This window comes from Sardina pilchardus, chromosome 2, assembly GCF_963854185.1.
Source record: "Sardina pilchardus chromosome 2, fSarPil1.1, whole genome shotgun sequence".
NCBI classification, from domain to species: domain Eukaryota; kingdom Metazoa; phylum Chordata; class Actinopteri; order Clupeiformes; family Clupeidae; genus Sardina; species Sardina pilchardus.
Window position 1 is genome coordinate 30905053 of NC_084995.1, and position 21675 is coordinate 30926727.

The 21675-nt window shown below is 49.4% G+C and overlaps 1 protein-coding gene across 2 annotated transcripts in view; it reads right to left on the bottom strand.

Annotated features, from left to right (window-relative positions):
* The window catches only part of arhgap21b (Rho GTPase activating protein 21b), a 51122-nt gene that overhangs the window by 2598 nt on the left and 26849 nt on the right, over positions 1–21675 (bottom strand). The window contains exons 1-18 of one of the 2 annotated variants that reach the window (XM_062526536.1): positions 19986–20262; positions 17525–19241; positions 12548–12694; positions 11966–12068; positions 11764–11809; positions 11335–11451; positions 9960–10259; positions 7778–7836; positions 7526–7593; positions 7048–7181; positions 6541–6699; positions 5888–5966; positions 5632–5705; positions 5446–5535; positions 5163–5288; positions 4592–4633; positions 4038–4143; positions 1092–1120 (exon numbers count right to left, since the gene is read on the bottom strand). In XM_062526536.1, the coding sequence (XP_062382520.1) occupies positions 1092–1120; positions 4038–4143; positions 4592–4633; positions 5163–5288; positions 5446–5535; positions 5632–5705; positions 5888–5966; positions 6541–6699; positions 7048–7181; positions 7526–7593; positions 7778–7836; positions 9960–10259; positions 11335–11451; positions 11764–11809; positions 11966–12068; positions 12548–12694; positions 17525–19241; positions 19986–20153 (3564 nt within the window). In that variant the 5' untranslated portion in view covers positions 20154–20262. Of the gene's footprint in view, positions 1–1091; positions 1121–4037; positions 4144–4591; positions 4634–5162; positions 5289–5445; positions 5536–5631; positions 5706–5887; positions 5967–6540; positions 6700–7047; positions 7182–7525; positions 7594–7777; positions 7837–9959; positions 10260–11334; positions 11452–11763; positions 11810–11965; positions 12069–12547; positions 12695–17524; positions 19242–19985; positions 20263–21675 lie in introns of those variants that run through there. The other variant, XM_062526529.1, reaches the window with a different exon arrangement.

The following is a 21675-nucleotide window of genomic DNA, read 5'->3' on the forward strand; positions in this document are numbered from 1 at the left end:
AAAAAAGACTCACATTGCACGGTACCTCGGAGTTTGTCCGGTATGCTTAAAACACTTTCAGACCTTTAGTTTTTTTAAACTTTACTGGGAATATACTCAAGATATGTTCAGTTCCGTATTAGCCAAACCAGAGGAACAATATGGATGGCATGATGACACTCTACAGCCAAATGTAAGTATTGGGTCAGCATAGAAGGCAGAGCCAACTAAAGATGTATTAGGAAGTAACATATGGTGGCCAAGCCAAGTAATGGTAGCCAAGCCAAGTATGCTGAAGTGAAGTGGTGGACTGCGTAGTACTAGTTGTCCAAAGAGCTGGACAAAAGCATATATGTTAAAAGTATAATGTCAAATGGATCGCTAGTGGATAATTTGCCATGTTCATAAATGGTACTCCATGGCAAGGAGGTTGCAGGAAGCCGTCTAAGCACATTAAACATGGTGCGTGCTGAGCTTTGCAGCAATGGCCAGGAAACAGAATGGTGTTCGGCCACTGATATCCCACGTGTCATACCCATTTCGGTATCAGTGTCTGTAAGCTACCGGTTGTCTCTTGCGGGCAAGGAAAGCGACTTGCCCTTACTTTTCACACCTGCAGAGGCACAGGTCAAAAGAACAAAAGAAGTCTAGGCATGCATGTCATTCAGGTAGAGACTTCGATGGAAATCTTGTCCTAATAAATACTGTCCAACAAGACATCTTAAAAAAGTTCTCTCACTTCAAATAACTTCATTTCGGAAATCACAGTATGTTCTGCTTTCACTTTGCCTACTCCCAATCGTATTAGGACACAGAAACAGTTTTAGCTCACAGCATTAAACATGGTTACTTAGTGAATACCATGAAACTTTTAAATGTAGTTCTTCTTGCTACATTATCTTTGGGAGAAAAGATTTTCATCAGCAATGGCCCTAAATATGATACATAGAGGCATGCAACTCATGGACACACACACACTCACACACACATAAAAAAGAGGTTTTAAAAGTACTTCCAATACTCAAAACCCACTTTTTGACGACTTTACACACTTTACCAGCCGTGTGACTGTAAACCACAGATGACTCGTGGCACAGCGATAGAGGTCTTACCTTGGATTTGGCAGAATCACTGGCCGAGTCTGTGGACAAGACAGGTAAAAAAAAGCACAGGTGTGAGTAGGTGACTTCAGAGGGGGGACATGAGATCCTGCCTATTGTAAAGCTACACATACAGTACACACACACACACACACAGTAGGAGCAGAAGACAGAGGAAGCCAGAACACCAAGTAAACGCCAGTCAATAGGGAGACGTCCGTCAGAGAAGACCCCGGCCACAACAAAGGCAGCTTATGGAGAGGGAGAGAGATGGAGAGCCATAAGGAGCGGTAGTAGTGATGATGATGATGATGATGGCCATGTGATGAAGATGTTAGGAGGTGTGGGTTGGGGGCGTGAGGAGGTATGGAGAGAGGGAGGCGAGGGGGGACATGGAGAGAGGATGGAGAGAAGAGGATACCCGGCAGAGAGAGAGAGAGAGAGAGAGTGCTGCGCTACACAGGGAAGTAGCTCATGCACACACAACCACAGACAGGACAGACACAGTGCCAGACAGACACACAGACAGACAGACGGAAGCAGCTCATAGACACACAGATCCACCACGCAGCCACAAGACTGAGGGCCATTCTTTCCCAAGTCATAGACACCATGGCACGGATCACAACTCCAGACACCTACAGTAGTCACAGTACGCAACAGTACAGCCAGTGGGGGAGGGGGGCACTGGGGGTGGGTGGGAGGGAGCCGCTGTGGAGGCTGGCCGTATGGCTACAATGGCCGGCTGGGGACACTGACTCCCCTCACCTCCACAAACTGACCTCACATACTGGGCATACGAGCTCCACAAACTGACCTCACATACTACTGGGCATACGAGCTCCACAGACTGACTCTGCCCTGAAGACAATGAAATAAAGGTCCACTTGACCCAGAAGTATGCCATGGCCTGTTGGCTGGATATTTTGTCTCTAACGCTCAACAGGCCGCAGATGTTATCTCAACGGTGCTTAGCTGTGTGAGAATGGTGGAGGCCAGCAATTTCCTGTCCTTCTCTGGACCTAGCTGGGCACAGCCCTCAGAGATTACTACAGAGTAGCCAGGGCAAGTCTTAAAGCAAGACTCCTAATGTTATAGGTGAAGAGGAGCATTAGGCCAAGATGCTGAGGGCCTTCAAAACGGTATTTAACAGTCCGTAGTCTCTCCGTTAGGATCATCCTCTTGCCCTGCTCAACCACTCTGCCTCCCTCCTAGTCTTCTAGCTTAGGCCTACTGTTCCAACTCGATAACAATTGAATCTTCCATTCTGTATACCTCTCGGTCTCAGTTTTTTCCTTCTCTCTCTCTCTCTCTTTCTCAGTGAAAAGCAAGTTGAGCCCCCCACACTCCCCCACACCTATTTTCATTTTGTAACTTTTTTTGAGACAGCATGACAGTTATGCCACATGACGGTTGGGGTGGCGAAGCACCCGGCCGACCATACCGTGCTAGTTCTCCCCGCGGTAGGCTTCAGGAGACAGCAAGGGAGGGTGCAAAAGAAGAGGCTGTTTTCAGACACAACACACACCAGCACAGCACGGACTCTTGCATCCTTCACAACACATTTGACTTTGTTTTTTTTTTTTTTTTTTTTTTTAAACACTTTCTTAAACATGTGGTGTGTGAGGGAGATCAACGTGCAAGCACAGGACGACAAAAACAAAAATATCCACTTCTGTGTCTTTCTTTTTCTTGTTTTTATGTTTTGTTCTTTTTTGTTAGTTGTTGATGTTTTCAAAGTTCTTTTTTTCTCTTCTTTTACATTTTTTTTTTTTTAAACATCTGTGTCCCCCTCCCAGCCCCCCATTCAAATTCTCCAACCAGGGAGGTTATGAAAGAAATCCACAAGAAGCTTTACAGGAAGTGAGGGTTGCGGCAGACTAGGCAGCTACACTGCGGACAACACTCCTCTTTCCTCCTACAGTCCCAGCTGTCCACCACAGACAGGACTGAGTCCACCAGGGACATCACCGAGTGGTAGGCGCCGCCCACTTGGCCTGTGTCAAGATTGGGAATGGGTGAGCAGCGCTGGACAAGGACAGGGGAGAAAGAACACTGCAGACAAGATGGATCAGACGGGGTCAGAACAGCACACCAGTTGGGTTAGCACTACTAGCACAGCTTAGGTTAGCATTTGATTGTTTTTGGTTCTTTTTTTTTCTCTTTTCTTTTCTTTTCTTTTTAAATTGTTGTCATTTCAACTTGTCGTTTGGGAAAGAACATGCCGGGTGAAAACGGGAAGTGGGGAGGGTAGGGAGTGGGGGGTGGGGGGTAGGGAGGGGGGCTTCAGGGTAGAGAGGGGCAGGTAAGAGGAGAACGTAACGAAAAAGGAGGAGTGGTGGCCGAAATTGAGGAAGTGGGGAGGATAAGCTGAGGAGGAGAACTGGCATGCACGGAGAGGAAAATCAGAACGGGAATCGGAATCTCAACCGAAGGGGAGGAAGACCAAACAAACAAATAAACAAACAAACAAACAAACAAACAAACGTATGGGAAATCATGACAGGGCAATGGAAGGACGTCCAAAGAGGCCGAAACCCAACCAATGAGGAAGAAACAGAACAGAAAACTCAGCACAAGTGCTACAGAACCTTCAAATGAACGCACTATTTTCATCAATTTTTCATGTGGATGCCGATTCAAAAGCTGCCCAGTGAAAAATTGCTTAAAATAGTATTGCATAGCAGCTTCAACTCAATAGCTTGTGCAAAAACCTTAAACACTTTACAGACACTTGTACGAGTGAGAGTTAATCTTCCTATGGACTCTTATCACACAGTTCTTCAAGCATACACACACACAGACTCACACACTCAGGCATCATTCAGACGCACTCAACATGACCAATATTTCCGACACAGCAGCTGAGACTAGCTGTTCTATCAGTAGAGCGGTCCCTCGCGGCTCTAACACACTGTAGCATGAGTACAGTGGGGGGAGGGGCTCCACGGCGGCTACCTGAGACGTCTCCTGGAGAGAAGGCGGTGCGGCCGATGTTGGGCAGCAGGTGGTCGATGTTGGGGACGGGCTGCGACTGCACCGTGCCGTCCTGCTCCACCATCGCCTGCAGGGAGGGACACGACACGATCAGCCGTCATTCACACACTCTACATCCTCACATAATGTGCCATTATCGCCTACACTCTTAAAACAAATGTGTTGAAAACAATACAAACTGTTATGACACAGAAACGTGTTAAAAAACGACACAAGTTTTGTTATTTTCAACACATATTACATATGTGTTGTAACAAATAACAAAAGCAATGTGTTGGAAACAACACAAATTGTGTTGTCCCTATCTGGACACAGAGATGTGTTGTTTTTCAACACATTAATTTCAAGAGTGTATAATTTGTCCTCATGTGTTTAAAGATTCTCGGTTACTGTTGTCATGCTTGATTTGCACAAGGACTTCAATAAATGTAATATTTCAGAATAAGAGAATCATAAGTGACAGTAACAAATCTATTTCCCCAGAGCATGTGCAGGCGCAGTAGACAGATACATACTATTGGCTCTTCCTCCCCATCTTCAGTGAAGAACCAGTCGTACTGCAAGAGAGAAAGGGAGTCATGTAAATAGGCTCATTACAATACAGACAGTGCAAGAAAACATTGAGTGCTGGAACAGTAACAAGACAGAGGTGGACAATGAGACAGAGGAGAACAGTGAGACAGGTGGACAGTGAGACAGAGGTGGACAGTGAGACAGGTGGACAGTGAGACAGAGGTGGACAGTAAGACAGAGGAGAACAATGAGACAGAGGTGGACAGTGAGACAGAGGAGAACAGTAAGACAGAGGTGGACAGTGAGACAGAGAACAGTGAGACAGGTGGACAGTGAGACAGAGGTGGACAGTAAGACAGAGGAGAACAATGAGACAGAGGTGGACAGTGAGACAGAGGAGAACAGTGAGACAGGTGGACAGTGAGACAGAGGTGGACAGTGAGACAGAGAACAGTGAGACAGGTGGACAGTGAGACAGAGGTGGACAGTAAGACAGAGGAGAACAATGAGACAGAGGTGGACAGTGAGACAGAGGAGAACAGTGAGACAGGTGGACAGTGAGACAGGCCTTACGTGTTGGATGAGGGTCTCCACTATCTTGTAGTGATCTGGCATGTGAGTGACCATGTGTGTCATGTTGTCATCTGATGTCCGTACCAGAGTGGGGCCAAAAACAATGGCCAAGTTCCGTGGCTCCATCTGTTCACATACACCACACACACATTTAAGGACATTCCCTTTAAATAACTCAGACCTCAAGAATAAGTGCATTTTACCAGCACACAAGATTAACAGCATTGCTTTCTTAATCTGGCACTTTAGAACAGCATTGTGTCAGTGCACTCGCTTCTCTTACCTTATTCTGCTCGCAGTTCTCAGACACTTTCTTCAGATGCCCCGAGAGGTACTTGAGCGTTTCGAAGTGATGGTCTGGCAACTCGTGAATCTAGGGGTGGAGAATAAGGACGGGCATAAATCTGCAGCTCAGCAGCGCCCAGCGGCTGGTGATTAGCGCTCGTCACGCGGTTCAAGTGAAACTCACCAGCCTCTTCAGCACTTTCAGCCTCTCAACAGCATCGGCCGTCCGGTTGGCATCGATAAAATCTCCATATCTATCTGCAAACACAAGGAAAGGGGAGGGGGATCATTTCCACAGATTCGACACTAGGGGGCATACTTGTACAACGCGAGTAAGATATGAACATCAGGTTGTGCACTATGTAATTTCATTATTTGCAACAGCATTTAACCATTTAAGCAGTTGCATTTACACGTAAAGTACTTTTTGAGAACCGTACCATTTGTAAACAATGGTTCTGGCAGCTTCCTAAAGAAGGACTTCAGAAGGCTGCTGATAACATTGAGGTCCCGCCATTTCTGAAAGAAAACGTACAAGAATCAGTGACCACTGGCCAACAACATCTGTGGCCATATGTGAAATGACACGCGGCCCTCATACCATCCCAATAAATAAAATCGCGGACAGCATGAGGTCATGCAACGTTCTGAAGATGAAGTGAAAATTGGTCGGCCATATTTACAAAACTGAAAGCACAGCCCTCACAGTAAGTGCTTTTTGCAGCCAAAGCATGCACAGTAAACAGAGGGTCCATCAGGTCTGTCCAGAACCAACCATATTTGGTCAAATCTCGGTTCTGACGCACGTGCACTGTCCATGGATCTCAAAGTCACTTCAACGTCCTTATCGTGCTGCATCTATTAAATAACCCGGCAATGACTTGCGCCCAAAACGGTCCTTGAACCAAACATTTCACACGCTTTTGCAGGATGATGACAGGTCACACGCAGCCGACAGATTTCCGAGCGCTTGCACAGGGGCTTGTGAAAGTAAAGATGGAGCCTATACGAGGCATTCGCTCCCCCTGCGGCCTGCTCTAGCACTGCTTGCTGTGCCGGGCGCTTCGTTTTTGTGTTTGTGCCCAAAACTCACGTCCTCCTCGATGTTGATGTCGCCCATGCCCTTGGCGTCCAGCTCCTCCTGCATGCTGGAGATGGCGGCGTTGTTGCCGGGGACGCGGTAGATGCCCGTGTACTCCAGCCCGCGCTCCTCCACCAGCTTACAGCACACCTCCACAATCAGCGGCACAAACTACACACACACACACACACACACACACACACACACACACAAGCAAACACCACCAATGCGTTACAAATGTGTCTAAATCAGTACAACGACCCATATACACAACTACTCACGGACGATGTATTGGTTTAGACGTGTGCGATTACGTAATTTTAGACCATAAATATTCAATATGCCCTGTGGGAGCCTGGCATTTAATGAGACACACTGACTGCACAAACTTGTCAGTTCTGGTTGCACAACATTTGCCATTTCTACAACAGAAACATTATGGTTCACCAAATTTCCATTCCTCATCTCTCACAAACACACACACACATACACACACACACACACACACACACGCCTTACTCTATTGTTCACTGCAGGGGGGCAGTTGTCCAGGCGCACCCCAAAGGTGACCCCAGCCGTGGGTTTCTTTTCGGGAGGCTTCCTCCATCCAGGGATTCGCCACACACCCCTGTCCCGTGGGGGGCTCGCGTCATCTGATGAGAGAGCGTGCGCGCACACACACACACAGACACAGACAGACAGACAGACAGACAGACAGACAGACAGACAGACAGACAGACAGACAGACAGACAGACAGACAGACAGACAGACAGACACACACACACACACACACAGACACACACACAGGTATTAAAGCTTCAGAGATGCAAGATATAAATCAAGAATGAAGAGACAAGAAATGAGTGTTTGTTTGTGATCGAAGTAATAGTAAGAGTTGTCAGTGTGTGTCTGTTTGTGATTGCATGTCATACAGTACATTGGAAGACTGTTGTCAGTTTGTCATTGGGAGGGAAAAGGAGATCCCAAGACTGTTACCTTTATTGCACTTCCTGTCGTCGTATTTGGGGGAGTGGGGACTTTGGCTCTTGCTCTTGCTTGGAACACTGCAACACAACAACACGCAACAGCACATGATTACACCATCCAGATACAAACACACACACACACACAAATTCTGACACACATTTATTAATGGCCCATATAACATCCTAAAACCCAAATGATATCACTACAAAGACACGTCTTCAAACACAGAACACACATATGGATGACAGGCACGCTGGTTACCTCATTTTGGCCTTTTGGATCTTGGAGTGGATCAGGATTTCGCTCGTCTCTTTAGCGTTCTGAAACAGGGAAACAGAAAAAGTTCAGCTCACATAGATATACACACACACACACACACACACACACCTTACAGAATCATAAGCATCTGGACCCACAAGTACAACCGCTATAGAAGTGCAACGGTTTCTCTTTCCTGGCGCAAACAACTTCTGAGGTAAACATTCTGTGTGAGTACATGCCATCCTGCTTGTTTGAGCATATTCTCCTTTGCTCATCTCCAGAGGTGGAAAAGTCCAAATACAGCCTCGCATGAGTTAAGCATTCCTGAGGACAATTCGGTTTGTGATGTTTACTGAATGAAAGCGAATATCACCAGGTGATGCTATAGTGAGTGTCAGGTCGAGGGCAGCTGGGTCAGAGAGGTAATGGGTGGGTTATGGGTGTTGTATGTAGTCATCGAAAACACCGTTTAGATGGCAAGGGCAAAACAAGGTCTTCAAAAATAACCACCCAAATATTGTTTTTGGACACCTAAAACGCTGTGTTCATGTGGAAGCAAGGACAAAACTATATTTAAAAAAAACTTTTCGTGAAAATGGTCTTCGTGTGGACATGACCTAGGTTTCAAGACCTTCCCATTGTGGCTTACAGCTGCTCAAGTAGTGGTATAACATTTGGGCAGGTGCAAGGCAGGGTCCTTCTGATTAAACAGGACCTGACCTGTACATCTACTGCATATTCATAGTTAGAACATGAGCTCATGAACCCCTTTGTTTCTAAACATGCTTAAAGGGATATTCCGCCATTTTTGGAAATACGCTCATTTTCCACCTCCCCTCGAGCAAAGCAATCGATATTTACCTTGTTCCCGTTCATCCAGCCATTCTGTGAGTCTGGCGATACAACTTTTAGCTTCAGCCTAGCATAGATCACTGAATCGGATTAGACCATTAGCTTCTCGCCTGCTAGCTTCATGTTTAAAAGTGACTAAGATTTCTGATAATTTTCCCATTTAAAACATGTCTCCTCTCAAGTTAGAAAGTGCAATAAGACCAAATGAAAATGAAACCTGGCGTTTTTCTAGGCTGATTTGACATGGAACTACACTCTCATCTGGCGTAATAATCAAGGCAACTTGCAAACGTACCATAGGCGCAGTGATATCGTACGCAGCATCTGAAAATAGTCCCCATAGACATCAAGCAGTAGTAGTGCCAGTAGCTGCAAGTTGCCTTGATTATTACGCCAGATGAGAATGTAGTTCCATGTCAAATCAGCCTAGAAAAACGGCAGGGTTCATTTTCAGTTGGTCTTATTGCACTTTCTAACTTGAGAGGACACACGTTTTAAATGGGAAAATTACCAGAAATATTAGTCACTTTTAAACATGAAGCTAACAGACGAGAAGCTAATGGTCTAATCCGATTCAATGATCTATGCTAGGCTGAAGCTAAAAGTTGTATCGCCAGACTCACAGAATGGCTGGATGAACGGGAACAAGGTAAATATCGATTGTTTTGCTCGAGGGAAGGTGGAAAATGAGCGTATTTCCACAAATGGCGAAATATCCCTTTAAGTTAGTATCCTGATTGACATATTTTCCAGATATCTGTGGTGTATCTAGGAAAATGACCATCTGATCACATGATTCATTACGTGTCGTCTGTCATAGCCAAGCTAATGCATCACAGTGATGCGTCTCCATGTGTTATTCTGAGTCAGGAGACTGATGAGGACAGCGACGATTAGGAAAAGATAGCGCGCCACATATATCTCTCTGGGAGTGTTGCTGCATGACATTCAAACGCATTCCTGGTCCTCCTCAGTGGCTCATATTTTATCACACTGGGAGTGTTCATGTGCAATGCTGTGTGAGATCACGTCATTATGGCTGTGTGGTGTGCTCAGCCCACATCCTTTATTGTGCTGGCATTTCCAGTCACAGTAGCGATGAAAGCCAACCATACTGTAGATCACAGACACCTTTTGTGTCCATCAGTCCACAAAATTGCTCTTTGAATTTATCATCAATGCTATCTGTATGTCATGTATTATGATGATGAATTGTGTTCTGATGGAACCATTGACTCGCGCAAATCATCTCTCGTGTCATTTCCTTCATCTGGGCACACAGTCAGGGCTTACGCCACCCGCAGAGGGCGCTACTGAGGCTCGAGCTCACCTCATCCTTGTTGTTGTCCGTTCGGATGACGTCAATCCAGGACAGCATGTCTTCCCGGCTCTCCCCCTGGAACAGGTACTCGGAAAAGTCCGAGGTGGTCAGCCGCAGCACGTTCTTGCGTTTGGTTTCGCTGTAGGAGATGTCAACCAGGCAGCCCGTGATGTTGATTGGCTGAGGCACCTCGTCGAGCTGTGAGTGGGCGTGGGCCAGGCACTCCTTCTTGTCCCTGTAGAGGTAGAGGGAGTGGCCTCGCAGTACCGAATACATCTGTTTCCACCCCCGGATTGCGCCTCCCACACGCTGGAGAAGGAGGAGGACAAAGAACTGTCAACTTTCATTCAATTCACTTCCATGGCCTGTTGGGATTGTAAAAGCCAAACACACACACAGAACAAAGGCAAATAGGACTGTTTTCAAGACGTCAGGAGTTGGACAAACTAACTGAGACGGAACCATCACTGAGGTAGAGAGAGCGTGCTCTAAATGAGAGACTATTATTTAACCATGGTAGCAGTTTCGGCAAATGCACCCAGGACAGTCAAATTAGAAGCTTAGTAACATGCAAAGACATAATTACTAGCTAATTCATTAGTACGTGTTTATCAAGTCTCCGAGCTGCAGAGCTAATTTACACAGATGTACGTCTCAACATCTGAATGTCTCGGATGAACTGATATCAACAAAGATATTTCTACTGAGGTGATTAATGAATCCCACTCAGCCATCATTAGTTAATCGCAAAACACATTATTGTTTCTAAAATGCAGTGACAGCAGGTCAGATATATGAGAAGAGTTACTATTACAAGTGACCTTCATATAATGGAAGACCTTAAAGCAACACAGTGTACTGTAGATCCTTTCCCTTGGAAACAGTGGCCTCAAAAATCATGATGCTACACTGACTTACAACAAAGAGAATGGAGTATCTGATATTGCAGACTCGCCTGGAACACCTGGTACTGCACTGTGTAATGTCGTCCCAGGTAAGATTGTGAGCGCTTTCATAGGTGTTAAACTAAATGGGCACCCCTTCCCTTCCTTCACTGGGTTACTGTAGAGCCCCCTTGGGGCCCTCTAATGTGTACACTGACAAATGGAAGAGAGAGCTGATTAGCTTAAGCTCTGCTGGATCTCTGAGCTACCCTCAAAACACCTGCCCCGGAGGCCTTCAGTGATAGGCACAGATACGTCAGTCAGCCTTAGACAATCACACCCCGCTGCCGCCCAGTGAACAAGATAAAGGGATGACAAAAAAAGAAAAGTGCCCAACGGTTTTTATCAACTTTAGCTGCGAAGGCGCAGCCCTCGACTCTCATTTGAGGGGGAAGGAGGGAAATGGATCGATATGCAGCAAAACTGACGTGGGGGAGTACCTTGTTTTTGTCCGTGTTGAGCTTCAGCCATCCCTCCTTTGAGGAGTCACCGAAGACATCAGCGGACGAGTCCCTCCTTGAGCCCGAGTCATCAGATGACTTCTGTCCATCCACAGCCTAAATAAGCACACACACACACACACACACACACACACACACACACACACACACACACACACACACACACACACACACACACACACACACACACACACACACACACACACACACACACACACACACACACACACACACACACACACACACACACACACACACACACACAAATCCTATTTCAGTTCAGCACTCAATTAGGAAGCAGCAGCAGACAAGGGTTAAGATACATAAAGATAACTGACTAACGTAAAGACACTGTTGCCTATACCATTCTGTGTCTGCACTCTTTCGGGAGACTAAGAGGAACCTTACCTTCCGGAACACCTTCAGACCGGGCTTGTGTTTAGAGGAGGATCGTCTGGGGAGAGAATAAACAAGCACAGCTAAGTAAACATGTTTGGGTACACAAACAGCCAAAACAGGGAGATCCACCACATACTGCACTGTAGCTGTACACTCAGGGAGATCCACCACATACTGCATGGTCTCTACACACAACACTGCTGAGCCTCACCCTCTGCCCTCCCCTCTGTAGTTGTCCAGGCCTTCGTCATAGGACTTGGACCGCTCGGTCTTCGTCCCGTTCTCGGATTCCAGGATGGCATTTTGGAGCGACTCTTTAAAATCAGAGACAACAAACAAACAGGTGAGATTAGGCAGACAATTTGTCATCTTGGCAGGATGAAAGAAAACACTTTCCAGATATGGTGGTCTAACAAAACACACACCATCAACTGGTCATTAGGCCTAGTCCTTAATTAATTGTCTTCAATGTCATGTCATGCTGTCATCCACCTATTGGTTAATACTTAATACTGATGAACTGTTCATCATTAATTGCCATTTTGAAGAGAAGAAAATGGCCTATCCTAGCCAAGACAGAATATCAACACATGTTAGACAGAAGATAAAGTACAAAAAAGGTAACAACCCAGAAAGACAAAGTAAGCTAGGGAAAGAAGGCAACACAGACAGCATGTTTGGAAATAGAAACCACCAGACAGGAATAAAATGGCAAGAGAAAATAAAAAACGCAATGTTGCACAATAAGAGATGCCTAATTATAGCATCCGACATTCTAGGTACTGAGGTTTACCTTGGTCATGTGACAGCTGTCGGCGAATGAGAGGGGATGGGGTGCTAGGGCTGGGCGTGGCGGCAGTCGTGGCTGAAGGGCCGGCGATCACAATAGAGGCTGGAATGTGCGCAGCGTCACGGTCAACACTAGGGCTCGCAGGCTCATCTGGAAACAAGAGACACGGTCAACGTTACATTCCACCCATCCCATGGCATTACTCAATTAACATGGTGCAGCAGAGGTCGTCATGACAATGACGCTGTAATTAGAACTTCTGTAGGGTTAAAAACTACACAGACTTACAATACATTGTGGCATTTGTGTATGAAATTTACATCTGGACGGGACCCAAGAAGTCTAGACCCGGATAAGGGCTACGAGAATAATCATACGGGCGTCTAAGACCCCGATGTGGCCATGTCCTCAGACAATGGTACAAATCAGTATATTGAGAAGATGATTTCCAAAACAAATTCTGAGAAGCATGTGCCTAGACTGAGGGACCAGACGGTGCTGTGGCGCCGTCTCGAATGACACATCAACACGTCACAATACCATGACTAACGGTCCGCCACAAATGGCACGAACGCACAGCACAATGAGCCTTTGCAAATGCGAATTGCTTTGCATCAGCTCTACCTACCATACCATGGGAGAATAGTTTGACGGTTGGTAAACTAGAACTTCACAATACGCGAGGGGCTTCTGCACAGACCTCCAGTTGTCAACTGGGTTATCTTCAAATCTCGGCCGTGAAATAAACCTGAGGGTTCCAGTTTCTGCTATTGTTGTTGCACCTGAAATGGGGGCGGAGTTTTTTTTATCTCAAGACATGATAAGGAGATCATATCCTAGGCAAATCCGAGTCAAAACATTGCAGAAGTCAGCCAAAACAAAACATCACTGGGGAACAACTACTTTAAAAAAAAAATAAAAAAAAAAACAGCACTGCAGAAAACTGCCTTGGCCCAAGTTAAAATGGTCACTGCAGAGCTGCCGAAAATGAGGACATACGTTGTCCCCTCTCCAGAATTTGACATGTCCCGTTTCTGTGAGAACCAAAAAGTTCCCAACTCCTCTGCAGCCCGAAGCCTAAAAAAGCTCAGAGTACAAAGCTGCTATGGGCTGCCAGGGGGCTGGGGGAGCTAAAATTAAAGTGGATGCCCTAGTTCTGGGCCTGGCCTACCTCGCAAAGAGGGACGAAGGGAAGGTGTGCAAAGTCCCCCAGGCTTCTGGAAGGATCTTTGAATCTGAATCACAGCCTACAGGCCCAAAACTATCTATTTCAAGCTACACACACAGAGCGACCAAATTCCTTATCAATACTAGTATGCACTTTAAATGGAATTCACCCCACCATTGGGAGAGTCAAGGTCCTCCAGATGGAAGTAGATCTTCTGGCACATTGTGCAGGAGGAGCAGCAGCCCACGCCGTCCATCCAGGACCAGGGCAGACTCCACAGTCGCTCGGCCAGCAGCATCTCCTCGCGCCGCCCCGAACAACAGCATCCGCTAACACAGGACAGCTTCTCTGTTTGTGTCCAGACTGCCTGCAGAACGCCATGGCCTCACATGGTCCACAGCAGCAGAGCCAGCTGTTTAAGTCTCCATTCTGATAGTGCAATTATTTAAGACCACAGCAAAGGGATCACAAAGGATACTTGGAGAAGCCGTAGAGCCCTCTCGGCTGGCTTGTGTGCCTCTACGACCAGATTTAGTAGAGCATTAAAAAAGGTTGCGGTTAAATCCATCACAACGATTGAGACCTTCACTCGGACTTAGATGTGAGAGGAAAAAAAATACTGCTGCGGTTTTTCTCAAGGCTACTCTCTCTACCAAAATAGCCTCGTCCTCCGGCCTTAACATATAAAAATCCATTCTGAGCCGCAGTGGATTACAACAGGGAGAGAGAGAGACGGCATCAATTCATGTTTCCAGCACTATGAGTCCCAGCAGACCATCAACAAGAGCCACGGACGGGGGTGAAAAAAAAGGGTGAATTCACCCCAGGGGTCTTCTTGGACTTCAGCGGCTAGTGCTCAGCAACAGTCTCGGCGGGAGCTCGGGAAGCGTGACCTCACGCTGCGGGGCGCGACTGCCTGGAGACGAGCGGTGAAACAAGCTATTGATGGGCGCCAGGGCCACTGGCTCTGAGTCCCTTTTGTCCCGCGAGCCACCACTGGACCCGGCGTGACCCGTGTGAGGGGAGCTTTGTGTTCACACCTGCTGCCCCTCAGGCTGGGGTCCAGCTGCCTCAGACAGTTACACTAGGCTGTGCCACCATGCTGAAGACGGCTCCGATGCGGGGATAACATAACGTTTATCCAGTGGCTGTTCCAGTGACCGCCAAGTTCACACAAAAAACAGCTATCAAGCTTTTGATGTGCTGACTCAACAAAGTTGTATGCCACTTGCACCAGTTAGGTGAGCTACAGTTTCGACAGAGAGCCATTTATGCAAGGTTTTTTCTTAGATTGCGTAGATCCATAAATCTGGCTACTTTAATGTTTTTGAAGTCACCGTTGAAAGACTGGAATAACTGTAGTGGCAGCACATATGCTACTATGCTTCAGGGGAATCTACAGTTGAGTGGTATCGATGCATGGTATTTGAGACTCTGTATGAGTAAAAGTGAGAGTATAAGCACAGTATCGGCCCAATACCCCATGCCAGTGCATTTCTAATGCAGTTATGTCACCAGTAACGGCCGTCATAAGATCATTCCATCTCTCTGCTCTGTATACGGAATGTAATTACATTTGCAGCTAAAAAAGTAACAAGAGATGACTACTTATTATCTTAAAAGTTAGAAACTCATAAAGACTGAATAAAGAGAGAATGAAAACACATCTACCACTCTCATAGCAAAAGTTGTTTTTGCTAACCGAACGTTTCAGGAATACGCCTTCCAGCAAATAAGATAAGTATCTTAGATTCCATATGTGCCTACTCAAGCCAAACCCTGTTGTCTCCAGCAAACACAAATCATATCTGACGAGGCTGCCTTCAACTCTGAGAGCATGCAGTCATCAACATCTGAGAGAAGTGACTCGGCCCGCCTTGCGACAGGCACAGGTCTCTTAAGGACAAAGTAGAACAAACAGCAGACAAAAGCCATTAGTGGCTCCCAGGCTCGAGTGTGCTTGTGCACACCAAGGATAGCGGTTCTACTGCGACAGCGATTCCTAACTTAGATCGGCCGGCTGCACCTTGCCCTGACTCTGCTCTTTGGTACCATCTTAGTCTGACAGGTCAACAACAAGCACGGACCTGTGTGTATCCTGAACGGTTACAGTCTCTAAAAGGGAGGACTTGCAATTGTATGTCGCCCAGTGCCATTTCAAATACATCTACCCTACTTGGTCCAGTGCCTTTCCCAATCTATTCACAGCACAGTCTGTTTGATCTAAAAGAGATTCCTTAAGGCAGCAGTAGTAAACCCACTTTATCATGAGATGCAACCAGCAAGATAAACAGGTAAACAGGGCCTTGGCCAAGCTGTGACAAGTCTGTGTACATTTGACATTTTAAACTGCTTTCAGCGTTCACTTAGCATGTGGGTGGGTAGGTGGAATGTTTTCTTTTGGGTCTTTTAAGGTCATTTGCAAAAAAAATAGATTTTAGAGGCACATTAGCACACAATCTATGAAGCAATGAATCAAGACGCCAAGAACACTGGCAATAAAGATCTATTACACTATTACGCTCAGATTAGACAAAATCTACACAGTGAAGGCCATCTTTAAATGAAAGCGAAAGGCAACTTCTGGAGCTGTGAAGGAAACGAATAAACTGTGTGTAGGGCAGCATAACGTTACTTCACATTTTGAAAATGAAACAGGGCTGAAATAATCAAAAATAGCGGTCAGCTCTCCTATTTGTGCTAGACACAAGAGCGCATCAGTCTCAGGAAAATAGGACACCCAATTTCAGGCAAATTAAGGAGGACATGCAGTGCTGTAGCACACACACACACACAGACACACAGTGCAGCACTTCACAATTAAATCTTAGCTAGCGTTCACATGACATTAACTGTGTCCTCCGGCTAGCATATTCTAAACATCTGACTAGATGTAGACAGGCGCTAAGTCAAACTCAAGGCACTAGCAATTCAAAAGCTATCAAAATGCCATCTCATTTTTCTCAGCATCTTGGATGGCGAGAACTCCACTCTAAAAATCGTCAAAAAGAACAGTTCAACTAAATCTCATGTCTTTACACACTGTGATATTTACGCAAGAAGTACCCAGTTAGAAAGCACTAGAATACTCTCTCTCTCTCTCTCTCGCTATAAAGCCTGTTGCTTCCAGGGTCCACACTTCCGATATATCATACCTTCCGAAGCCATAAAAGGGGTCTGGATTAAGCTACAGTCCCTCATAATATTCACTGTCAGTCTAATCACACCCTTGACAGAGTTCTTTGCCTTGAAATGAGTGAGCTAGCCAAGTAAATGACTCGTACATATCACATTGATCGGGTGCCTCAGTGCCAGCGGCAGGCTGAACTGCCAGGACTCCCGGCGACTGAAGACCGGCTACACTGCCCACACCTCCCCCGCACACACACACCCCGCTGTCCCTCCTTTTCCCCGTCATTAGGTCTCCACAGCTACACAAACACACCCAGTCATCCAATTATTTGCCCCCCCCTCCCAACAACCCCACCGCCTGTCTTCCCAGCAAAGCCCACAGCCCTTTGCCTTCAACCCTCAGCTGTGAAGTACATCCCAGCGGCAGCTGCAACAGAGGCAACAAGCGGGGCCTTACTGCTTGTTGCCATGGTAACGGGGGTTGGGGGGAGGCAGCACTCTTCCTGTCATGTGTGCATACTTGCACACATGCATTCAGAGGTAGGCTCATGCACAAACACAAAAATCTACACATGCTGAGAGTTCAATATTAACTGAGGAGAACTGAACTTGCAGGCACACAATGACGCACAGAAATGCACGTCCACGGACACGCACACACACACAAAAAAAACACTCACCAATGAAAGGAATGGAGTCGAGCGACTCATCCAGTGTGCTGGAAAAGGACTCGTTGATCCGCCGCATCTGCACCTCGCGCCGGGCGTCGTTGGGCAGCCAGCACACGCCTGCCACTCCAGCGGCGCCCGCCCCGGTCTGCTCGCGGGCAGCGGCACCGCCCTCCGCCTCGTTCACCGCCTGGATGTAGGACGGGTGCCTCAGCGGCTGGGGTCCGTTCTTCCCCGCGGGCGGCTTCTCGCGCAGTACCACGCTGTCCGCCGGCCGGCGCCCATTGGCTGGACTCGGCTGCTCCTGGAGGTGTGGCCTCAGGGCGGCCGCTGATGATGCTGATGATGATGATGCTGCTGCCGCGCCTCCCAGGTGCTGTGGTCTCTGTGAGGGGAGGGCTGAGGAGCAGGAGGAGGAGCGCAGCACCCCACCGACGTCTCTCTCGCGGCCCGTCTCTGGCGATTGCAGTGTCTCTGGCCGGACACGCTGCTGCTGCTGCTGCTGCTGCTGGAGATGGTGTGGAGGGTGCGACAGGTGGTTGCCCACCATTCTTTGGTCTTTGGGACCGGGCTCAGGGGTCAGGTTCTTGACCAGGCGCGAGGGCCTCTCCGCGGGGATGCCGGGCGGGGGAATGTCGGTCCGGGAGCCGATCTGGGCTCTGCCGCGCCCGCTGCTGTTGGGGCCGTAGCCGGGGGGGCCCCGGTGCAGGACGGCCCGAGGCGGCAGCTGCTGTCTGCTGGGACGCTGCTGCTGCTGCTGCTGCTGCTGCTGCTGCGGGACGAGCTCGGGCCGCACGTACACCCGGCGCTCGCCCAGCCAGGGGGGCTGGACCAGGTCCATGTGCTCCACGTAGTCCGTGGAGCGCGTGCGGGCCTTGAGCACGAGCCCGTCCTGGGACACGCTGCGGGGCGGCCAGTCGGGCTGGGGGGGGTGGTGGTGCCGGGCGCGCTCGCGCTCGGCGGCGCCCATGCGGTCCTGGGAGGCGCTGCGCGGCGGGGGCCTCATGGGAGGTCCGCCGTACGAGCGCTCGTGCGACGTGCTCCGGCGCCGCAGGCGCGGGTCCCAGCCGGGGGGCGGCGGGCCGCACGACGGCGCCATGAGGTGGACGCTCTGCGGCGAGGTGCTGCGCATGCTGTCCAGGCGCTCCTGGATGGTGCGGCTGTAGGCGTGCAGCCCCTTGTTGTCGATGTACTCCCGGTAGGTCTGGTACGAGCGCCAGTCGATGTTCTGGTGCGCGCCGGCCGCCGCCGCCGGGTGGAAGTGGACCGGCTGCATGCCGTACGGGTCGCCGTGGTAGCCCGGGTAGAGGTCCGCCTTGCGCGGGTGGGGGTAGGGGGGTCGCCCGCCGGACGCGGTGTTGGGTCGGGGGCGGATCAGCATCGGCTCGGGGCCCAGCATGGCGTAGTCGGACCGGTGGCCCGGGTGACCCAGGTGCCCGTCGGGCGGCACCACCACCGTCCGCACGCCGGTTTCGCTGCACACGCACACGGCCGTCTGCGCCTTGGGCATGGGCAGCGGCGGGGGAGGGGAGGGCGGCACGGGGATCTCCACGCGGTAGCCCATCTCCGGCGGCAGCCCCCCCGAGGATGAGCTCTCTGCAGCCTGGGCCATCCCTGAGGGGGGCTTAGAGTCTACACGGGGGTAGCATACGGGGGGCGGCTGAGGGATGTGACGCGCGTTTCCGCTGTAGGGGTCGTGACCTTTAAGGTAGGCATCCTGGGAGTAGGCCTGCAAGAGAAATCAGGGAGGAGATTCAGATTAGGGGTTCACAGCTTACATGATTGTGTGTGTGTGTGTGTGTGTGTGTGTGTGTGTGTGTGTGCATGTGCGTGTGTGTGCGTGTGTGTGTGTGTGGGCATGGGAGGAAGAGCGAGAGCGCGAGCGAGAGTTGATGCGTGTGAGTGGGTGGGTAATTGTGCTGCAGCTTGTGAGTGGGAGTTTCGCAGGTCAAGAGCAAGAAACACACCATGTGGGAGAAATTCGAGGAGATTACTAGAGTACGGACAGTACAGTACCAACACAAAAGGAACAGCGCTCAAATACCACACTGATAAAAAAAGAGAATATAACCAACCTAAAACATCAAAACCTGCTCGCATGCCATAAACGTTGACGGTACACAAATAAATTCGGAAGACAGCAACAACAGTTACCACACAGGAGCACCGGCAGTCCTGTGGTAATGAGCCAAGCGCTAGATAAGGGAGGGCTGGAAATAGCCGCCGTGGGTGAGATATGGATCTGAGGGACCTCCATGTTGACAGGCCCCTGCTTCCTGTCAAAGCTAATCACCGCAAGGCAAGTCAGGTGACCACATGCCATGAACTCGAGCAGCAACAGATTGATTTCGAGGAAGGAGGGAGGAAGACGGAGGGAAGCAAAAAAAAAGATGGAATCCAAGAAAGAGACATTTTTTAGAGATGTAGGAATAGGCAGCACTGGTCAGCTAGAGGACTTTAGGCGTTGACCCACCGGTTGAGCAACGGAGCGCGATCGCAGGCTGACAGACGCCAGGCGTGGCCGACTGCCTCTGGTCGCCACGGCGCTGAACCGGACCTCGGTGATCATGGCAGCGGGATGGCCTCTCGCGAGTCGTGTGCCAACGCCGTTCAACTCATACTCGAAACGACCACGACGCATAATCCTACACACGAAAACTAAGGGTCCTGTAGTCCCAGCTCGGCATGGCTAAACAACTCAACAACATTTCTCCAACTGACGCCACCGCCAACACAGTGGACTTTAGCTCCTGCTCACCTGTAGTGCAAGGCTGCGGAGCTGACGTATGCCTGTGCACAACCACCAGGCCCCTATCAGCTGAAAGGGGACTTTACTCCACCCCATATTAAGTCACTGACAATCATGTGTGCAGAACAACCAGGTCAAAGTTCCCTGCCAGGGTGTGGGAGAGACCGATCAAAACAAAAGGGAAAAGACGGAAGAGAAAAAAAAAGAAAGAGAAAGAGAGAGAGGGAGTATAAAGAAAAAGAAAAAGGGGCGAGGCATTTTCAATGTGCCAGCTGGATCCAGCTCAGCTGCTAAGCTCCCTAAATCAAACAGGTACTACTGCACTGCTACAATCACTAGGCAACATGAGCCTCGGTGACATGCAACATGGCAACGGCACTGGCCACAGGCAACAGACAGGGGAAGGGAGAACACACACACACACACACTCGCCGTGACAACCATGCCCAGACACACAGACAGACAGACGGGATCATTGTCAGCTTACACAAACGAATGCACAGGCATGCACGGCACGACAACCACGGACAAGGGGGGAGAAAAAAAAGACTGGCTGAAGAGCGGACGCGACCGGACCCCGGCGTCAAGTCGGCCGCCTGTCAGAGAGCTTACCAAGCTAGTGATCCCCCGTGACGGCTGCCATCAATGCATTGCAGCCCGTGGCGGAGAGGGAAAGGGAGGAGAGGAGAGGAGAGTGAGACAGCGCACCCAGAGCATCGACACACATCACAGGAAAAGACTGACAGGAGCGAGAGAGAGAGAGAGAGAGAGAGAGAGAGAGGGAGAGAGAGGGAGAGAGAGAGAGAGAGACGGAGCGCGCGGGCAGGTCGGAGTGATCCTCTGGCGCTGACACTCGGGTGTGCTAAAAATACACAGGAGGAGCTGCTGCTGCTGCCGCCGCCGCCTCTGCTGCTGCTGATCAGGCTGATGTGCTCACTGCTGCTGCCGACACCGATGCTCACTGCTCCTGCTGTAGCTGTAGCGGTAGCTGTGGATCTGGCTGCTGTGTGGAGAGGGGAGGCGGAGAGCCGGCGGAAAAGACGCCGACACGCTGGGAAGCGGCGAGCTGACAGTCAAGACGTCAGCAGGCGCTACAACCGGCGCGTCCTCAGCGGGGCCAGGAGCGCTGGAGGTGGAGGAGGAGGTGGAGGAGGAGGTGGAGGTGGGGGTGCCACAGCGCGCCTGCTGCTGCTGCTACTGCTGCTGCTACTACTGAAGAGAGCGCACACCATCCTTCTCTCCCTCTCACTCTCCCTCTCTCTGTGTGTGTGTGTGTGTGTGTCTGCAGCCAGATTAACCCGCGCGCGCTCGCTGCTCTTGCTCTCCCCCCCCCCTACACACACTCTCTCTCTCACACACACACACACACACACACACACACACACACACACACACACACACACACACACACACA